Source organism: Triticum urartu, chromosome 7 (assembly GCF_003073215.2).
Source record: "Triticum urartu cultivar G1812 chromosome 7, Tu2.1, whole genome shotgun sequence".
In the NCBI taxonomy this organism is placed as follows: domain Eukaryota; kingdom Viridiplantae; phylum Streptophyta; class Magnoliopsida; order Poales; family Poaceae; genus Triticum; species Triticum urartu.
Genome location: NC_053028.1, coordinates 187048428 through 187070647, shown reverse-complemented (window position 1 = coordinate 187070647; position 22220 = coordinate 187048428). Strand labels below are relative to the sequence as shown.

The window sequence follows — 22220 nt, the reverse complement described above, 5'->3', positions numbered from 1 at the left end:
AATCTGGCACTTTGCCATCTGCCATGGCAGATGGCAAAGGCATGGTCAGCAGATGGCAAAGGCTTTGCCATCTGTCAGCAGATGGCAAATAGTTTGTCTGAAACCCTGCTGGCAAAGGCTTCTTTGTCGTCTGCTGGCTGATGGAAAAGAGCCTGTGGCTTTTCCATCAGCTGGCAGATGGCAAAGCCTCTTAACGGGGTTAGCCCCGTTAGAAGGCTAACGGCATACTTTGCCGTCAGCCAGCAGATGGCAAAGGCTGCAGGCTCTTTGCCGTCTGCCAACAGATGGCAAAGTATGCAGGCTCTTTGCCGTGTGCCAGCAGATGGCAAAGGCTGCATGTTTTGCCGTCTGCCAGCACATGGCAAAGAGTTCTGCCATCTGCTGGCAGATGGCAAAGAGCCCAAATAGGCCAGCCCAAATTTTACATGTAGATGACACGTGGCCTCTTTGCCATCTGCCAGCTGATGGCAAAGTGACTATATTGCCCCATTTAATTTTGTTTTTTCTTATATCAATTCATTTTCACAGAAAATCAAACACAAATATATTTATATGACCAATATAGCATATTCAACACATATTACCAATAGTCATGAACACATATATCCAATACATGTTACCAATAGTAGCAAGTTTCATCCGTACATATACATAGTTTCATCCATAGGTAGCAAGTTTCACAAGGTCAAAACAAAAACTAAATACAAGCACTCCATCAACCCAAGCTTCCGTGATCTTAAGCAAATCTGTAAAATGGGAAAGAAGAAAGTTAGAAGAAGAAGACTAGAAGAAGATTATTATGATGCAACTAAAATGTGAAGATTATTATGATGTCCGAGTTCAATTTGTTTTCTATCATGTCCTATCATTGTGTTGTTCACTCCAAGGATTAATTCCCGAATATACTCACCTGCAATCTTGGATGCCATATATCATATATCCGGTTACAGTTTTTTACATCTTTGGACAGCAGAATAAATTGGTCCCATTATTAATGAACTGGTGAACACTTGATGCAAAGGAGCATGTCATCTATTAGTTTCTCACTGATCGAACTACCACTGTATAGGTCATTATGTTCACATAAAAAAGGAATTGGAAGTTGAGCATGCTCTCATGTGCTCTTTGTTTCTGAATCTCCTAGACTGAGCAGAGGCAGGCACGTGGAGATGATCATGAACCAACATGTTATGGATTCTGATGTCAATGGTGGGGAGTATTTTAGAAAACGTTTCGTGCAAAAGCTGTGCTCAAGTTTAGATGCAGAGAGGTCTGCACCACTGTATTCATAACCATCCGTACATTATGGTGGAGTTAAGGAAAGGAGCATTACCAGGGATGTGATTTTAGCAGCATCTATAGATAAATGGCTGCTACAAAGGGCAGAAGATGCATGCAGTCACCAGCATCAACTTTTGGAGTGTGCGCTACTGGGATCAGTCTCTCCAGCTTCAGGTAAGCTATTCACTCAGCCACTCAGCTATTTATGTCAGATCTAGAAGTATTTTCTATAGCACACCATGTGTTAGTTTGATCTGATAAGGTTGAAATACTATGAAGCTCATGGCAATCAATGGATTGATTTTGGGGAGTATAGTTTCTGTAATTACTGTGACAGTATGAAACATATATTGCTATATAATCAAGATTTAATGTACACTATTCAGTATACCTGATATGACTATGATAGAGAGAACATAATATACTGTATTTTATTTGTAATTTTGTATACATCTATCTATCTATCTATATGTATCTATCTATAGCTATACTAATTATATATAGACTCCCAACAAATTACACATTAATCAGAAAATAAGAGCCGTTCTATCTAATCCATGTAATCCTTGGCTGAAATCTTGACCAAGAAAAAATCAGCCAGAAAAAACTTCTTGAACGGCCCACAAATAATAATCCTTGGCTGAAATCTTGACCAAGAAAAAATCAGCCAGAAAAAACTTCTTGAACGGCCCACAAATAACAAACTATCTTTTTTTAGAAGACTCGCAGTTTTCACGGCTGTAGAAGAAATAGAAGCCGAGTGAGATACTCCCTATCAACAACCGTGAAGATAAGTTAGAAAAAACATGAAAGGATATACAAAAGCGCTTAAAAGGAGAAGAAGCCGAAAGAGATAAGGGTCACAATCCTTTCACGTACAAGCCAAGGACACCCCAAAAGTATCTACCTTCTCCACGTCTCTTTCTCTCTCCTTTAAGAAAACAACCTAAAGCAACAACGGGCCATGTAATCTCCATGGTCTCCTTAGCCCCAGGAACAATTCATGTTGCTCTCAAATTGTGCAAGCAAGTTCGGGCGTCGATCCGATGTGCTCAAGGAGTGTATTGCATCACAATTGTTTTGTTAAGGTTTGTTTCTCATCTAGATGAGGTTCGTTTTCTCATAATATTTTGTTCTGAATTTCTCTCTTCCCTTGAATCTACCATGACTTTGGATCGGGTTCAATTTGTTTTCTATACTATCATGTGATAGTGTTCTGCTTTCCAAGGATTAAATCCCGAATATTTTCACCTACAACATATGGATATCTAATCGAGATCATCAGGTCAGATCTGGTGAGCTTATAAATTAAACCTGGTGTCTAGACAAGCAACATCACAAGAAGGAGCATCCTTTCAGTTGTCAACATCGAGCTGGTCAAGCTACTCCAAATTCAATTTTTGCACCGACAAAATATGTCCAGTAACTTTCTGTGAATCACATGTGACAACAACTATTTTTTTCTAACAACTACAGGTTAAATAGAGCATGACCAGCTGCATCGACTGCTCTTAACTGATTCCTACCTGCAGCTCTATAAATAAGCAAGTGTTCATCTGATACCTATTGACTGCAGATTGGGGATAATTAGCAACATAATATTGATACATAGAAATACTGAGTGAGAGTATGACCAGCTGCATCGACTGCTCTTCTAATAATTCCGCATCAGCTGCCACTCATCTTGACGTCCACGCCAAGCCTCATATAGATGGTAGGATATCTTCTGTACATAGTAGTTATTTTGTAACCTGATTGTAATATCATTAATGATGTATCTGTGTAGTCCATATATATGTGAATATGAGACGGGCGAGGTGTGCAATTAGCAGCCCGTTCTTTCTGAGCTATACGAGTTTTTCTTGGTTATCCTATTTCGGCGGTTTCATATTTAGAGAAGCTTATGAAATTACACATCATATGCCTATTTAATAAGGATGTGTTTCACTGGTACCTGTTTTGGCTGATTGAGGTTAATAAGCAACAATATATTGTAAATAAAAATATTGAGCTTTTCCCAATTTGTGGCGCCTAAGTTTTATTTTGGCAGTTTCATATTACAAAACGTTATGAAACTAAATAGCATAGAATTCCTGCAAAAAAGAAACCGTGCTTTTGATAAATAATAAGATGTCTGCAAATGGTTTCGCATCTTGCAGTGATGCTATGAGAACTTTGAAATATATGATAAATTTTTACTAACAATATCAATGATAAATATATGGTTGTTTTTGTAAGTTGCATTGCTTAAAGATTTTTCGAAAGCAATACCTGAATCTGGCTTTTGTATAGTTCTTTTTGTTTTACCTTTTTTATGGATTAACTTAGCACATATACTGTAATTATTTTCGTTCTGAAGGGGACTATAGGAGGAAAGGTAATACAAGATGATCATCGCACTTCTCCAAATCTGCTCTATCCATGTTCTACCACTATGTTGTCTCTCTCTTTTGTTTCATACCTACTATTTGTATAAGGTCTGTACGTTCAAATTATCTATCTTACGACATTTTTTGTTGATCGGAATGCTTACTACCTGGCCCTGTACTACGTAATGCATGCAGAAAATATCCAGATTGATCTGAATTGTATACTTTTAAATTAAACCAAATATAATGCATGTGACAAACCAGTTTCAGTATTCATTTTTCACTTTCCCCGAGGCATGTGCTCTAAAAGATTATTTTTCTGATATTCTTACGGTGAGAGAGACATAGGTCAAACTCTCAAAGAATTTGTTGAGGAAGATGATTCCTCTACATAGTCTATATATGTGAACTACGAACCCTTTGGCTCTTTACACCGGCGTGAGTATATGATGCAGAGAATAAAGTGCTTTCCATTTGACATGTTGGTCAGTAGCGTACACGTTGCACTAGAAAATCATAATTTAGAAAAGGTTCATTCTTAGGATCTGTTGGTTAGGACATCACTTATTGCTATATATGGATTAAATGCCCAAAAAATCCAATTCTTATGGTAAAATATAGTAGAAAGACTAGCCCGTGCATCGCACGGGTTTGACGACTAGTAGTGTTAACCACTGTATGCAGTAACTGAATTTCAAATCCACAGCACAGCAATGGCAATCAGCAATCAGCAATCGGCAATCGTAAACAGGCCGTGACGGAGCTCACCTCGAGCGCTTCGACAGTGAGGAGCAGGACAATGATCTTCTCGGAGAACCTCTGGCGCTCCTCGTGGTCGTGCGAGAGGCGGCTCCTGTAGGAGAGGTTGTAGAAGAGGGACCGGAGCTCCTTGAGCTTGGCCTTGGCGACGGCGAGATCGCGCAGGCAGCTGAGCACCTGGGAGCGGTGGGCGAGGTGCGCCCTGTAGTTCATCTGGATGAGCAGCGCGGCATCCTGCGGCGACAGCTCCTTGGCCTTCCCCTTGCCGTTCCCCATGGCAAAGGCCTGCATTATCAGAAAGAGAGACAAATGTCAGGCGGTCAGTACACATATGACAGTAGTGCATTGCAAGGGAGCAGAATCCTCAAGCTGATATCATTTAGAGCAGAGTTCAGTCAATCTGTAGCCAGTACTAAGCACAGATCTAGAGTGTGGACACTAGCATCCTCTAAAATTCCAAATTTTCTCTCAAATCCAGCGAGAGGTAACTTGGTTCTATTGGAAATTCTACTGGAAATCACACATTTCGTTCAGATCGGGCCACAGAACCCAAACCCCCGCAAAAATCTCATCTTTTGTGCTGAGTACCGTACCTTGCGGATGGCGTCGCAGCCGGCGGTGTTGTCCTCGGGGATCTCCTCGATCTGGACACACGTCCTCGCCGGCTTCTTCTTCTTCTTGTCAACCTCCTTGTCCTTGGCGGCGGCCTTGATCTTCTTGGGCTTCTCCGGCCTGCGCTCCTCGACCTCCAGCTCATCCTCGTCGTCGTCGGAGGCGGTGAAGTCCTCCTCCCAGGTGTAGGCATGCGACCATGGCTCGAGCGAGCCTTTGCCCTTGATCTCGGTGCCCCACTTGGTCTTGGTCTTGCCTCCGGCGCCGCCCTGGACTTGGCCTCCCACCTCCACTTGCGGTCGAATCCGTCGTCGTTGGGGGAGGCGAGCTCCGCCTCCCACTTGAGCGCCCGGCCCCCGCCGCGCGGCTTCTCCTCCGCCGTCCACTTGACCTTCCGGCCGCCGGGCTCCGTGGCCGCGTAGGTGTACTTGCGGCGCGCCGGTTGCGGGGCGGCCGCGCGGGCCGCGAGCTCGAGCGCGGCGACGCGGTCGGTGAGGTCGTGCAGGAGGAAGGCGTGTGGGGAGGGGATAGGGGGCGGGGCGAAGAAGGGATCGGCGGGGAGGTAGAGGTCGAGGAGGTCGGGGTGGTGGGGGAAGGCGAAGCGGGATGGGGATGGGGGTGGGAGGAAGGGGCACAGGAGGCGGAGAGGGAGGAGGTAGGTGGTGGTGTGTGGATGAGATGCGAACGTCTTTTTTTTACCTGGATGGGTGGGGAGAGAGGGAGGGGATAACCCCACAGTTTTTTTACCTGGAAAAAAATAACCCCATCTCTTTGCCATCTGCCAGCAGATGGCAAAGAATCTTTGCCGTCTGCTGGCAGATGGCAAAGAGGTGGGGCTGGTACGCCGTTACATGCTTGACGGCCATAGGATTTGCCAACCTCTTTGCCATCTGCTGGCAGATGGCAAAGATTATTTGCCATACACTAGCAGATGGCAAAGAATTGGTTGATGGCAACCATGTTCTTTGCCGTCTGTCAGTTCTTTGCCATCTGTTTTTTATAAGCAGATGGCAAAGACGTTCTTTGCCATCAGCTGGCAGATGGCAAAGAGCTGGCTGATGGCAAATTCCCTATTTCCAGTAGTGGATTGTGTTTCTCCTTGTGCTTAGATATTTACAAACCATTGTCCTCTGACCTAAGCAACTGGGTCAGTGTAGGGCATTCACAAGGGCATGATTGTGTATTCTCTAACCCTGCTTCCCCTGTATATCAACAATATAGAAATTTAAAATCATTTCCTTCACAAACTAGTTCACCTTTTTTCCTGGTTTTTGCATCATCAAGACTTAGCACGCAACCTCAAATAATTTCCTACATGCATTTCGTCCTCTCAACATTTAATACTAACCCTGATAGCACAAAAATACAAGTTGTGGAAAACCGCACCCTGCATGACTTAGTTGATCACATTTGCAAATTTCCGGTGTCCTCAAAATTGATTACTCAACATTACTTATATCACGAGTGTGGTATATTCCATAAATTATTGAGGAACTACAGAACATATCCTATGAAGCACCCTACAACAAACTTATAACTATGAAATAAGCTATAATGTCAACTACAAGTCAACGACATGTTCCTAGCACTTAATTAACTAATTACACGTACCTATAATCCTTAATTTGTAATCTGACGAGGATAATAATGCTACAAACTAACCTTTTTGTCCATCCAGGAGTCTCTGGATTCACCTTCCCCATTGATTGCTGAGATATAGTCAGAGAGTTGCGCTTCCCCTTAACTGGTCCGGCATCCACATCTAGGAGCTATGCCTCCCACTCATCACTTCCACTGCTTATGACTCATGGCTGCCAGCAGTGGAGCTCCAAGGGCCGGCAGGCGTACTTCCCCATATCCAGCAGTTGATCGGTGCCATCCATCCCCTCAAGGATTGGAATCCTGACATGTTGGGAGGGGGAAATCTCTAAGAAATTGTAGCTCCAGCTATACCATCTTACATAATTGAACTAGTCTAGGGATACATCACCTGTTAACCGGCTGTCGAAAGAATTCCATGTCTTCAATGGCGTCGCCCTCCTACGCAAGCAAGCACGCCGCCGCCCCAGCTTCTCTTCTGTCTAGGAAGAACTGGATAATTGCAACCTTCTGTCAAATGGAAAAGTGAAGTTCCTGTCCCCGCAGCCAGACGGAATGTAACGTTATGGGCCACGGCAAGACCTTGTGTTCTCAACCCCAGCCTTACCCGGCAAAAAAATTCACAAACTGAATCGAATTACTGATCACAAACCAGCAAAAGCAAATTAGTCACTAACCGAGCACCCACAAACTATCTCCTGCATGCACTTTGTCCTCTGGACATGTAGCCGGCTCTTGTCGTACCGGATGGAAAACCCCTTTTCCCATGAATACAAATTGTAGAAATCATATGCCTCGGCCACAGAGGTGAAAGTAGTGCCAAGAACCAATGTCATCACATTTTCAGTTGGGTTCTCCGCAAAACACCTGACTGCCTTTTAGAACATACTTACTCGGTTTAGGCGCGGTGTTTTGCTCGGGGAGGCAATACCAATCCTTAGCCTGCAAACACAGGCACATACAACATGAATTTTCTAATTGCAGATAGCAAACAACTTGCAAACACAGCCTCATATAGCATGAACTTCCTAATTGCAGAGAGCAATCAACCTACAAACACAGGCGCGTATAGGATGAATATTCTAAATGCAGGGAGCAAAACAGACTGCAAACACCAGTACATAAATCAATATTTTTTTCTTAATGATGACACCAATCGGCCTGCAAACAGAGGCGCACATAGCCTGAATTTTGTGAATGCAGAGAACAAATCAGCCTTCACACACAGGGCACACACAACATAAATTTCGTGAATGCAGTAGAACAATTAGCACTCACTCTAACTGCATGATTTACTCACTCATTCGTTTTATTCCTAAATCACTCAATACGTGTTGGAAGGCAAAGTTGTTATTCACTGACCTCTTGTTCCACCCCGGTGCTCGGGGATTCGTCTTCCCGTTGACAGCTCCGACGTCGGCGGCGAGCTCTTTCTTCTGCTCGCCACCGCTATCTGCTGTCCGCTGGTGTGCCGCGTCGTCCTCAGCCTGCGGTACCGCCTACAAATCCCCCACACCAAAGACAATGACAACTAGCAGCCGGCACCAAGCTATTCCCTACCTCCTCCAGCGGACTGGATCTGAAAATTGGGAGAAAGCCATCCTCTGGATTAGCTAAAACAGAGGGCTCAAAAAGGAGGCAGCATCGCCGGAAAAACAAAGATCGACTTACCTGCTGATAGGCTGCATGCTCATCGCCTCTGTGCCACAGTCCTCAGCTTCCTCCAAATGTCCCACACCGTACCCGCAGCCCTCAGCAATTGTCCTGGTCCACGGATCAGACGGAGAACACCGATTTTGTTCCACGGCCCACCTCGCTGGAGACTGACGGCCGTCCAAACTATCGTCAGATCCGTCGACTCTCCCCACGTGAAGGCCCACCACCCAACGCTGTCGCGTACGTATTTCCCAACAGTGCTCGATTTTCTGGCGGACCGCATGCACGCATACAGAACTATGGCACAGATCGAGAAGCTCCAACCAACGACCTAGATAACGAGCTCCTGTGAGCTCGCGCTCAGTTACTCCACGTCCCTGGTGTATCCCTATATCCAGTTATTTTCAGTCGTCCGATCTACGTCCTGAGTGTCTGCTCTAATATTTACAAGTTTGCACTGAAGCGCTCGCCTCCAGCTCCCTTATTTTCAAAATGCCCCCTAAGCATTGTGGCCCCCCAAAAATACCCCCTGAGTGCCCTAATGACCCAATCCTCATCTTCACCTAAGACTAGTCACAATGGGGACTAACTTAGACTAATAACATCATATTTTACTAGACTATATTACTACCTCCACAGTGGGTAGTAACATATGTGTGTTGTCATGTTATGGTTCATTTATTAACCTATAGACTCATATTGTCTTGGTGTGCGTGATGTTACAGTAAGGCTAGTTATAGTGGGGACTAACTTAGACTAGTGTCATGCGTATGACACTAGCCTAAGTTACTACATTCATAATGCAAAGTAACATAATAGTAGTATCTTAGATGATTTCATTTATTAACTTATACTCATTTTATCTTGGAAAGTGCTATGTTTTTTTATAGAAAAGGAGGATGACCCCCGGCCTTTGTATCTGGGCGATGCATATGGCCACTTTATTAATTATTCTCACAAGACCTTATAAAGTGATTTAACAGTAAGACTAAAGCCACCGTCTAAGCAACAGACTGTCGCTACACCTATCCAGCTGAAGAAGGGGCGCAGATAGCCTGGGCCTAATACCAAACAGACATCGCAGCCAAGCCTAACATCTAAGACCTGAGACCCCAACCTAGCCACTTGCCGGGTCTGGGGCACACACTGGTCCGGCGTGCTCTCAGAGGCCGCCGCCGCCAACTGCCACCGCTCCATCTTCAGAACTGTACTGATGCATCAACCTTGCTCAGTCTAGCTATCGTCGACGCCACCACGGCGCCCAACGGCACCTCCTTCCTGCACGCAAATAGCTGAGCACGTCGCGGTCGTCACTGATACACCTCAGCGCCATGCTGCCAAGTACCACCAGCCAACACAGTTTGAAGTCCTTGGAAGATCTGTCGTGCCTAGCACCTGCCGACCAGGCATGACAAAGCGTAGCACCTATCGGTCAGGCATGACTTGACATCTCCACCGAAGCTCTGTGCAAGACGAAGCCGCTCCACCTCCTGCCTCTGACTTCCAGCGCTGCTCCACAAACGATGCTCCCAAGAGAGAAACGACACCGCAGTGCCGCCATCGTCCGAACTGGAAAACCAGATCATAGGGTTTCCCTCGGAGCAGCACGAGTGGGTCGACAGTAGTTACAGAATGATGCCTTCATCAAGGTAACGGCGCAGAACGCCGCCATCGTCCGCCATCGGCTCGGTTTTCACCGACAACTATGTCTCCCCGACTCGTAGCCGGGACTAGATTACAGATCACGGGATCCGATCATCCAATCTCAGGTCGACCACCTCCGACGTAGGAGATGACCACCATCGCCATAATCCTCGTGATGCAATGCAGACCCGGAGTGCTTCAGCGAGCCGTCACCGAATCCGATGAGATGCAGCAGTTTGAGGACGTAACGGCAGCCCGGGACGCGCCCCGGCCGCCGCTGCCGCCATCTCATACTACTCCCGCCGGCTGCAGCCAAACCCCCCGTCGCGCCCCGGCCTCCGCTGCCCGCCATCCTCGTCGGGAGGGAGATCCAAATCAGGCCGCCGCCTCAGATCTTAGGACGCCAGAGGAGGTCCGCCGCCGCCGCGCCACGGGGCCTTTGCCCGGCGACGTTGTCGGTGGCGGCGCAGGGAGGGGGTGCACGGGGAGTCGAGGGGAGATCGGGATGTGGCCGCCTGGTGCGGCCCGGCGGATGCCGCACAGGGTCGGGAGGAGGAGTCGGGTCGGGAGGAGGAAAGAAACATATTATGTTACAGTAACATATTATGTTACCATCTCTTATTTATTACTTGCCACATAAGAAAAAATTGGAGTGCACTATGTTACTAGCTAAGTTACTCCCACTATGATTAGCCTAACTAGCTAAGTTACCATCATCACCTCTCTCAACATTAAATATGTGTCACATAAGCAAAATTATCTTGAAAAGTGTGATGTTACTAGTGATGTTATTCCCACTGTGGCCAGCCTAAACAACACACGGGCTCAGCTAAAAATAACGCGTACTAGTCCCGACGGCGGCGAGCTCGGCACAAGTCTACGAGACGCTTTCACAAAGAAAATCCGTCCGTGCTAGCCATAGCATCTGTTTCTTACCAGGTTGGAATCTTGCAGCAATAATAGCATGTTCTTGTTTACAAGTGTGTGAAAGAAAGTTGAAATGTAGGAGCACCATGTTTCACCAATTTCACATAAGGTGCTTAGATCAGTCATAGTTTACCTAATCTTATTTTGACCTGATATTACGGCCTGATTCAGATATGCTAGATTCACATGAGAAGACCTCAAATTGCCAGTATGAACAAGACCAACGGCCGAGGTAGGGGGGCTGTAGGCCCCAACATGGAACCAACTTGAGAGCTTAGATGGGAACATTTTTAGCTTTTGGCCACTGAACAAGACAATAATAAGTTGTTGTTTTTTTCTTCTGAAATCTGCATTCACAACAACTAACAATCACTTCTTTGTGAGAATTATTTTCAAGTCAATCTGGAGCTACACATAGGCAACAAAGAATAATCGCAGTTTATAAACTCAAAAGCCACATTCCGGAGGCCAATCTGCTAGTACGAAGTACTACATGCATTAAACAAGAGCAAGCATAAATTAGGGATAGGTTCCTCGGCTGCTCGCAGCCCACACGAGTTAGAGCATCTCTCCCCTCCCTCCCCCTCCCCCAAAATAGCCGCAGGGTGCCTTTTTATGGCCGATACAAAAAAATGCCCAGCCGCGTCCTAGATACTCGTTTTTCATCGGATTGGGCCGAAATTATATCCGGTGAACCCAAGTCGAACCAAGCGCACCGGGGGCGCCTTAGGGCACTGGCTGAAGGGAAAAGGCGCGTGGACCCATACTGTCGGTGACACCGGCCTATTTTCCCATCCTTTTCCGTTTTTCCCTCCCCATTTCCCTGCTGCTCCCGCCATGCCGCCGAAGAAGTACGCGGCCCCTCACATAGCCACCCCCCCCCCAACCGCCAAAGTCGGGGAAGGCGAGGGTATTGGAGATATGCCCTAGAGGCAATCATGTATGATGATATTTCCTATGTGTTTATGAATAAAGATAGTCCTTGGACATTATCAATAATGTGTATCAGCAAGTACGTGACTTGTTTGTGGGACTATGCATTGTATGATGACTGTCCTAAAAGGTCCCTAGTCGAAAGGGCTGTGTGGACGCGCAGCCAACTAGACTAGCATATAACATGGTCGATGGCTTGGTCTCACTAGCCATGGAGTATTGGATGCTAACCGGATAATATGGACTTGGAAGGATCTTGTTGGATTCGACGTAGTCGGATCCGAGTCGAGATAAGGTCCGAGTTGGACAGACCCAACTATGAGACGCAGCGATATGTCATCTGTGAGTCTTTAGTACAACATATGTTCTATGTCCTAAGACCTGAGCTGAAGCATGTACTCGGGATGGTGACAGACTTGCTTTGGGCCGACCAAATGCTACTCCGTGATTGGGTAGTTATAAAGGTAGGTTTCGGGTTTGTCCAGAACCATGCTGCGAGACGTGGTCGAGCAAGATGGGATTTGCCCCTCCGATTAGGAGAGATATACTCTGGGCCCCTCGTGTGATCCGACCAGGATAAGCATGGCCACGCGACAAGGATTATGAGATAATCCGGTTTGTGGTCGGCATCACTGGAACGAGAAAGAGGTCAGGCTAGCACAAGGATGACAGACTCGCCTTGAGCTCGACAACATATATCGTGTGGCAAAAGGAATGGAAGTGTGATGTACAGGTTCGCTAACCAGCTTTATAGTCTGCTTGGTGTTCGGCATGCCTTGCTAGAGGCCGCTACCAACTGTGCAGTTCGGAGGTGATCCGAACTGCGACCAAGCCGACTTGAACCTAAGGGGTCACGCGCTTAAGGGAAGGAATCTATGAGGTCGGATCCGAGGACACTGGTCGGATGTGATCCGAACTGTATTTGGATTGTGGCCGAGTAGACTTATGGGCTTTAGGGTCCGTGCGAGGCCCAAGTGTTGAGCCCGCGACGGACGCCTATATATATAGTGGAGGTGCGGCACACTCAGGGGTTGATCGCTTCGGCGCTGTCACTAGGGTTTGCATGTATTGCGAATAGACACCTCCACTCGCCGCCGGTTGTGTGATCAGACCTAGCAGTCCGCCGCACGACGTTCCTCCTGCACGCACGGATACCGTTAGAGGCGGTGCACTTGCCCCGCTCCGGCGAACCTGTACGTGGGAACCGACCACTGGTTGTACGAGGGAGATCGGACGAGGAGGAGACGATCCAAGCGGACGCGCTGCTCCAACTCTTCTTCCGTTGCACGGCACTGCGCGTCTAGTGGTACGAACTATGATCCATCTCCCGTAGCATGTTCTTGGTTGTTCTGCGCGTAGGAAATATTAATTTGCAATCGACGCACCCTACCGTAGATCCCAACAGAGGGCGCCGATGCCAAGGCCGTCGGGCTTGACGAACGCATAGTGGAAGGCCGACGTTGATCGCCGGACGGCGGTCGTCAACGATCGGCGAAACAGGCTCAACATGAAGAAGGCCAGGGATGCAGCGGCGGAGCATGAGGAGGCATTTCGTGCAGGCATGGCGAACGAGTGTCAGCTCCTTCCGCATCAACAGGCAGGACAGTACCCACAAGGCGCGTGGGGTAGCCACCAGAGCGTCGCATCACCGGCCAACTTCTCGCCACCAGTGTGGGAGTACGCGCCCTCGCCTGACTACGTCGACGGTGATGCGCTCGACGGCTTCAACCCCAACATCACCTTCCCGCATTGCTCTGCGCCGCCCCCCCCCCCCTGGCTTCATCAGCCCCCACCCACGCCCACCCTCCCCCACGTTCTCCGTCGGCCTCAACTCCCAGTACGGCTACTGGCCGACGTACTCAGCTTGTGCCAACTCTGCGCCATGGACCCCTATCCTTCGCACTAAGCTTGGCGCCACAACTCGGCGGTACCGACATCGAGATGGACGAGATCATCACGAACGGCTCAGTCGCTGCCGCTTCATGCCCCGGGTTCCGCACGCAAGATGAAACGCTGGACACCGCCGTCGACATGGAGGACATCGAGCAAGACGATGTCGAGGAGGTGGTGGAAGAGGAAGAACTGGCGGAGCCAGCGGCCCAAGGGAGAAGGAAGAAGAGGTCGTCCAACGCCAGGCTGGGCAAGCCTCGCATCAAGTGGATGCCAAAGGAAGACGAGTGCCTTGCCGAAGCATGGAAGAGTGTCAGCATCGACCCGATCACCGACGCGGATCAGAATGCCGACACCTATTGGAGAAGGGTCAAGACGGCGTTCGACGAGCGCAAGATAGTCGACCCCGAGTCCGCCAGCATCCACATGGATCGCGACGAGAAGGGCATGGCCAACCATTGGGCGACCATCCAGTAGGCTTGCAATGAAGAAAATATGCCCTAGAGGCAATAATAAAGTTGTTATTTATATTTCCTTATATCATGATAAATGTTTATTATTCATGCTAGAATTGTATTATCTAGAAACTTAGTACATGTGTGAATACATAGACAAACAGAATATCACTAGTATGCCTCTACTTGACTAGCTCGTTGAATCAATGATGGTTATGTTTCCTAACCATAGACATGAGTTGTCATTTGATTAACGGGATCACATCATTAGAGAATGATGTGATTGACTTGACCCATCCGTTAGCTTAGCACGATGATCGTTTAGTTTGTTGCTATTGCTTTCTCCATAACTTATACATGTTCCTATGACTATGAGATCATGCAACTCCCAAATACCGGAGGAACACTTTGTGTGCTACCAAACGTCACAACGTAACTGGGTGATTATAAAGGTGCTCTACAGGTGTCTCCGATGGTGTTTGTTGAGTTGGCATCGATCGAGATTAGGATTTGTCACTCTGATTGTCGGAGAGGTATCTCTGGGCCCTCTCGGTAATGCACATCAATATGAGCCTTGCAAGCAATGTGACTAATGAGTTAGTTGCGGGATGATGCATTATGAAACGAGTAAAGAGACTTACCGGTAACGAGATTGAACTAGGTGTTGAGATACCGACGATCGAATCTCGGCAAAGTAACATACCGATGACAAAGGGAACAACATATATCGTTATGCGGTTTGACCGATAAAGATCTTCGTAGAATATGTGGGAGCCAATATGAACATTCAGGTTCCGCTATTGGTTATTGACCGGAGACGTGTCTCGGTCATGTCTACATAGTTCTCGAACCCGTAGGGTCCGCACGCTTAAACGTTCGGTGACGATCAGTATTATGAGTTTTATGTGTTTTGATGTACTGAAGGTAGTTCGGAGTCCTGGATGTGATCACAGACATGACAAGAAGTCTCGAAATGGTCAAGACATAAAGACTGATATATTGGATGACTATATCCGGACACCAGATGAGTTCCGAGGGTCACCGGATAATTATCGAAGTGCCGGGGGGTTATCGGAACCCCTGGGGGAACTAATGGGCCAACATGGGCCTTGTGAGAGAGAGAGAGGAGGGCCATAGGGCTGGCCGCCCCCCCTTGGGAGTCCGAATTAGACAAGGAAGGGGGGTCGGCGCCCCCTCTTCCCCTCCCTCTCTCCCTCTCCTTTCTTCTCCCTCCCTCCTCCTAATTGGACTAGGAAAGGGGGAGTCCTACTCCTACTAGGAGGAGGACTCCTCCCTTTCCTTGGCGCGCCCCAAGGTCGGCCGGCCTCCCTCTTGCTCCTTTATATACGGGGGCAGGGGCACCCTAGGACACACAAGTTGATCATTGATCCCTTAGCCGTGTGCGGTGCCCCCCTCCACCATAATCCACCTCGATCATATCATAGCGGTGCTTAGGCGAAGCCCTATTCCGGTAGCATCATCATCACCGTCATCACGCCGTCGTGCTGACGAAGCTCTCCCTCGACACTCAGCTGGATCGAGAGTTCGTGGGACGTCACCGAGCCGAACGTGTGCAGATCACGGAGGTGCCGTACTTTCGGTACCAGGATCGGTCGATCGTGAAGATGTACGACTACATCAACCGCGTTGTCATAACGCTTCCGCTTACGATCTACGAGGGTACGTGGACAACACTCTCCCCTCTCGTTACTATGCATCACCATGATCTTGTGTGTGCGTAGGATTTTTTTGAAATTACTATGTTCCCCAACATGCAACAAGTGGCATGGGATTTAGGAGGCGGTCATTGCTCGCCCGGAGAGTGGCGCCAACGTCGAGCGTCTGGTATGTCCATGGCTCACCGGCCTAGCTCTTCGTCGTGTACTTCGCCGACACTTGTTCTTCGTCTGTGCAGATGGTTCGAATGTTCGACATGTTTTGCCAGGACAACAACGACCTGGAGTTCAAGTTCCTTCATGTCTTAACCAGGATTGAGTCGTGCGAGAAATGGACAAAGTGTCGGCTCGCTCTCGCCAAGACCAAGGATGGTGTCTACAACCCGGACGTGCCTGCCTCAGCGGCGACATAAGGGCGTCTTGATGGCAACAAGAAAGCCAAGGCGGCGAGGGACTCAGCTCTCGCTGCCGAACGGCTGCGGTCGTTGATAGAACAGTGCATCGCCGACGCCAGGAGCCACGCCGCCAAGAGGGAGGAGAAGTCCGAGGCGAGGTGGTCGGCTTTGATGACGAAGCATGACATCAAGCTCGATCTTCTCAGGACCAACGTCGCTGCGAAGAAGAGAAAGACCGACCTGGCGCTCCTGATGGGAGCAGACATGGCGACAATGGATGAGCAGGTGAAGACGTGGTACTTGGCGGAGAACGACCTCATCTTGAACCAGATGCTGGGACCGGCAGCGACCACTGCCACGCCTACGCCTACGCCCACCACTGCAACTACGCCCACGCCAACGCCGAGCACTGCAACTGTGCCCACGCTTACGCCGAGCTCTCCCACCCCTACGGTAGAGGAACCTATCGTTTGAGTTCCATGTCTATGGTTCCTACCCTTTTGATCGCCGGACTTTGGCTATGTTCGATTGCCGACCTGTGGCATGATGATCGCCAACCTATGGCATGATGATCGCCGAACCTATGTCATTTTTTGGTAGCGGGAAATAGAACTTTAAATTTTTGTGCGTTTGGGGGCCGAAACTTGTGGACGCGGCTGGAAACGTAAGCCCCACAAAGCGAAAAAACGCCGGCGCAAACGCACAAAGGCCTTTACCGGGTACGCTGGAGGGCCAAACGACTGAAGATGCTCTTAATAGCAAGCCGGTGTCGTCAGGAGGAGGGGCACTCGCAGGCTGAGGAATAGTGAAAGCCGATGGTGCCGAGGTTCTGGGCCGGGTACCGCAGCGTATAGAGCAGCAAAACCCTTTTTCTCTTGGGCCGGGCATAGGCAAACTATAGGACAGCAAGACACAGGAAGAAAAACCAAGGCTTGTATGCTATGCGATGTGCGGTTCGCTCAAAAATGGTACTCCTTCCGTAAATTAATATAAAAATGTTTAGAATACTAAAATAATGATTTAAACGTTTTTATATTAGTTTTACAGAGAGAGTACACCGCTACCAGACACAATGCTTTTGTACGGGAGGCTGCTAGTCTGCTGGGGCTTTCCTTTTCTTTTCGTCATGTGCACGTCTTGTATATATCTCCAAAATGAGAACGTCCTTCTTTAGTAAAAACTAGCATGTGGACTAAGTATATTTTCACATATATTTTCCGTACAATTAAACTACTGGTAATTACTTTTAAAAATTTGGTTATAAATCTTTCTGACAATTGCGTGCAACAACCCAGGAAGCAGTACGAAATAATGTGGGAACTCGACACAATTAAAAATCGGAAATGTTAACGTCCATACGTGTGGGCGTTTGCATCTCGCCCACACGCATGGATCCGCGTCCGTCCGTGAGCGCACGAATCTTAGTATGTTTCTAGTGCCACGTAGGACTGGCCTGGTGTGTGGGCGTTCAGCCGATCGCGCACACGGCCGTTTCACCACATAGGAGGGGCTGGTGTGTGGGCGTTCAGCAGTTCACCTACACGCCGCTTTACACGCACACACAATGGCTAGTGTATGTGCATTTGCCATCTCGCCCGCATGCCCGTTTCCTCTCCCACACCCAAGCTGCTAGTTGCCATGTGTTTTGCAGTGCACATGGCAACTGCCCTTAGTGTGCTTTATAAGCAGGTGACAACTTTCTTTTTTTACCCGAGTTTGTCATGTGTTTTGCAGGGTACACGGCAACTGCCTAGTGTGCACGTAAGCAGATGACAACTCTCTTTTACCGAGTTGCCATATGTTTCTGCATGGTACATGGCAACTGGCCTAACGTGCATGTACATGGCAACTGCCCTAACGTGCACGTAAGCAGATGACAACTCTTCCTTTTTACATGGCAACTGCCCTAGCATGCTTGTGAGCACATGGCAACTCTCTCAACTGCCTAGTGTTAGTATGTGGCAACTCCTAAAGTTATGAAATCATGGCAACTACATTAGATCAGACCATACATGACAACTGCAGTTGAACAACCATGACAACTGCAGTTGTCCGACATGGCAACTGTAGTTCAGCGACATGGCAACTGCAGTTAAACGAACATGGACGAGGGTCTGGACCATGGCAACTGCGGGCGCGTGGTGACCGTCACGCGTGGCGTGCGGGACCAGGAGGTACGAGGCCTGACATACGGACGTGTGGGCGTTATCAACTTTGCCCACGCACACGCGTGTGAGAGGGATCGGGAGGGGAAAAAAAGAGGCGTGTGGGCGCTAGTTGTTTTGTCCACGCGTAGGTGTGTGGGCTGTTCCTTTTATACACCACACAAAATGTGTGAGCGGACTCCCTAACGCCACACGTGTGGCACTTATCGGCGTCCTTAAAAATAGCAAGCATGGCAAATATTTTCCAGCAATTATTTCTAAATACCTCGGGAACCGATAAAAATGACAACTTGGCACAATTAAAACATAACAAGCATGATAAATCTTGGCACAATAAAATATGACAAGCATGATAAATCTTTCCGGCAATTGAGTGTAAACGACCCGGGAAGCAGTATGAAATAATGTGGCCACTCGGTACAATTCAAAATGTCAAGTGTGACAAATATTTTCCGGCAATTATATGTAAACAACTCGAGAAGCGGTAATAACTTGACAACTTGGCACGATTAAAAATGGCAGGCATAACAAATCTTTTCGGCAACAAACAACCCGGGAAGCTCTATGAAGAACGACAAAGCATAATAATTCTTTCATTCAATTGCGTACTTGGCATAATTAAAAATAACAAGAAATCATCCAGCCCAATATGTTTGTTGCACTCTACTCCTTCCGTCCCCTTCATTTGTCCCACAAAAAAAGTCCATTTCTCCTTCGGAACTACTGCACACGATGAATAGTTTGTACGTCCACTGAACGACGCGACGACCCAACAACTGGACACAATTTAAAAAACTTCATTTATCAAGAGGGGTAGGTGCGGTTTCGTTTCCATCCTAGTGTGTCCTCCTGTCCCAACAGGCATTTTCGGCACCAGTTGGCGATTACTACAGTACTACTGTATGATTTATGGAGGATTGGCCAGTTGGCGAGTTTTGATTAGAAATAAGGGGAGGAAGTTTACGTAATTGACCGGAAGTAGGTGTAGAATGATTGGACGTAAGTCTAACATTGCCCTTTGTCATGTGAGCCCATGTTCCCCACCCATGCCATCTTCAATGCATCCTCGTTGCTCCCAGGAAGCTCTCGAGCGCCTTCTTCGATGACCCAACGTCGTCTGTAGCTGCGCCTCTCATCAACTCGCCGATGCACTTCATCCGTCTCCGCATCTCCGCCGCCTTGGACGTCTGCCCCATCACCGTCTCGACCAGCTCCGCCACCCTGTCAATCTCAGGCGGCGCCGCGTCCTCCGTGCTCCCCCTCGCCACCTCCACGCACACGCCGCACTCCTTCTCCAACATCTCCACGTTGCAGAACTGGTCGGCGGCGAGCGGCCATCCGAGGAGCGGCACGCCGTGCACAAGGCTCTCCAGCACCGAGTTCCACCCGCAGTGCGAGAGGAACGCGCCCGTGGAGCGATGGGCGAGGATAGTCACCTGCGGAGCCCATCCACGGATGACGAGCCCTCTGTTCTCGTCGCGCGCTCTCTTCTCGAATCCTTCCGGCAGCCACTCGCTCGTCGCGACGGCGAGCCCCACAGGCGGCCGGATAGCCCAGATGAACGGCCGTCCGGCGTGCTCCAGCGCCATTGCCAGCACCGCCATCTGCGCCTGCCGGATGGAGTTCTGGGACCCGAACGACACGTAGAGCACCGAGGCCGGCGGCTGCGTGTCCAGCCAGCTTACCATGCCGTCGTGCACTTTGTCGGCGGAGGCGGCCGGTCTTGCGCCGGCGACGCGGATGAGAGGCCCGATGGGCCAAACCGGGACGCGCAGGCTGCTCCGTAGCATGCCCAGCCCCGTTGGCTCGAACTCCTCCACGGTGTTGATGAGCACCCCGTCCGTCGCGTGGCTGTGAGCTATCTGCCGGTGACAGAAAGCCGACGCCCGGTCCTCGCCGTCCGCACGGAGCATGACCTCGGATACCTGCGTCTTGTGGAAGATCTTGCCGGGGAACCCGGGCACGGGTACGTGCCCGGTGGGGGTGACCGAGAGCGGCACGTTCTCCCACAGTGAGCGCAGGATGGCCGTGCCGAACGCGCCACACGAGGCGAAGAAGGCGTGGGAGCACCCGTTCCTCCGCGCGACGCTGGCGGCCCACGCGACGAACAGGTCGGAGACGATGGAGACGACGGAGTCGTCCTTGGCCATGCTGGCCACGTAGCCGTCGAAGGCGGGCTGCAGAGCCTCGAAAGCTTCGAAGAGGGTGACCAAGGGGAACCCGACGGGGAGGGCGTCGGCGGACTCGGCGTGGGTCGGCAGGCCGTGGTCGGCTGGGTTGAAGGGGAGCGAGTGGAACGCAAGCCATGGCGGCGCCGTGGCGGAGAGGGCAGCGACGTTTCGAGGGGTGGAGACCAGAGTTACGGCGGCGGACGGGATGGCGCGGTGGAGGAGTTCGGCGAGGGACATGAACGCCCCGAGATGGCCTTGGGCCGGGAACGGGAAGAGCAAGACGTGTTTGGTGCTGGCCATTGCTAAGGAAGAAGGAACGGTAAGTGTGAAGTTTGACATGTACGGTACCCAAATATAAGGACCTTTTTGACACCTTACCCGTGGACTTTTAAAATTGTCGAGGTGTGAAAGGAAGTAAATTAATCAAGGGACCACCAAATAGACTCTGATCCCGCAGCTACCTCACAGCACATCAAAGGAATAAAATGATTCCGCTGCCGTCCGTGTTTTATTTAGTGTATGTATGCTTTTTCTTAATAAGAAAAAAGAGGCATAGCTGAATTTATATATAAAGCCAACGGGTATCAAGGTGGCAATCTCCATCTCTATCTCTATATATTTGTATCCTTACCTAATCTTTCCCTATATATCTTTCCCTAATAATAAAGTACGGACTGACTCCGTGGATTCACCGTCACAATACGTTTTTCCCCGTAATTTTACGCTTTCATTTTGAATTTAAAACATATACGCGAGGTGGTACTAATTAGGAGAACCACGTCATGTGCAATCTGACTATGCATGCGGTGGCAGGCTGCCAGCCCAAAACAAATTGCCACCGGGCCGAATCGACCTCCCGAAACACGCAAACATGGAATCTGACAAACTCGTGTTATTTGGATTGCACGCACAAGGAAACTATACATCTTCTTCCATGACATATAAATTCCAGCAGAGAACCAACGTCCTGGTTGCCTCGGCCCTCTCCGGACCGCCGGCCTTCGCTGCCGCCGCTGGCCACTACGACCTCCAGAAGGACCTCTTCATAACGCAGAGCCTCGGCGAGCCTTAGGGTGACGGCTCATCGATGTACAGGGTGACGGTGACGAACCAGTGCGCCGGCGACGAACGCACGGGCAGGCCCTGCGTCATCTCCAGGATCCGCCTGCAGTGCGGCAACTTCCGCTCCGTCATCCCCGTCGACCCCAAGGTGCTCCGCGTCGTAGTCCCCGGCGTCTGCCTCCTCAACGCTGGCCACTACATCCCGCAGGACCGCAACGTCTCCTTCGTCTACACCAGCTACCTACGAGAAAACCTCTATGTCCTCTCCGCCGTGTGCAGCCTCGGATGTTGATTTCGCTTTTGTTTTACTCAACTGGCGCGTGTATGTCATCTTTAGAGTTTAGACACCGATATGAAATTTTGGTAGGATCGATCAGAGGATGTTTAGATGTGCCCGAAGAGATGTCGTTCATGTGGACTTAGCACAGGCGTTGTATTTACTTTAGTTGTTTCACTCTTTTTAATACGTATAAAGCATTGTATGTATTTGAAAAAAAAGCTTTAGTAGTTTTGTCACTGTGTTTAAACTGCATGGTTTTTGCGTGCTATTTTGAGCAAGAAATTGATATTGTGAGATTTTCTTAATCTTGATCGATGCGTTTCCTTTTACGCTTAGATATACTTCT

At 49.0% G+C, this 22220-nt stretch overlaps 1 protein-coding gene and 1 pseudogene across 1 annotated transcript; both read right to left on the bottom strand.

The window, feature by feature from the left end:
• Positions 1 to 519: 519 nt before the first annotated feature.
• Positions 520 to 5957, bottom strand: LOC125524114 (annotated as a pseudogene).
• A 12907-nt stretch (positions 5958 to 18864) lies between these two features.
• Positions 18865 to 21007, bottom strand: LOC125525636 (UDP-glycosyltransferase 92A1-like). Its single transcript, XM_048690641.1, has one exon. The coding sequence runs from the start codon at positions 20869 to 20871 to the stop codon at positions 19417 to 19419; it is 1455 nt and encodes a 484-aa protein (XP_048546598.1). The 5' UTR covers positions 20872 to 21007; the 3' UTR covers positions 18865 to 19416.
• Between the last annotated feature and the right edge of the window lie 1213 nt (positions 21008 to 22220).

Excerpts from the sequence above, each read along its gene's own strand:
- LOC125525636 (XM_048690641.1), bottom strand. The coding sequence starts at position 20,871 with ATGTCAAACTTCACACTTACCGTTCCTTCTTCCTTAGCAATGGCCAGC.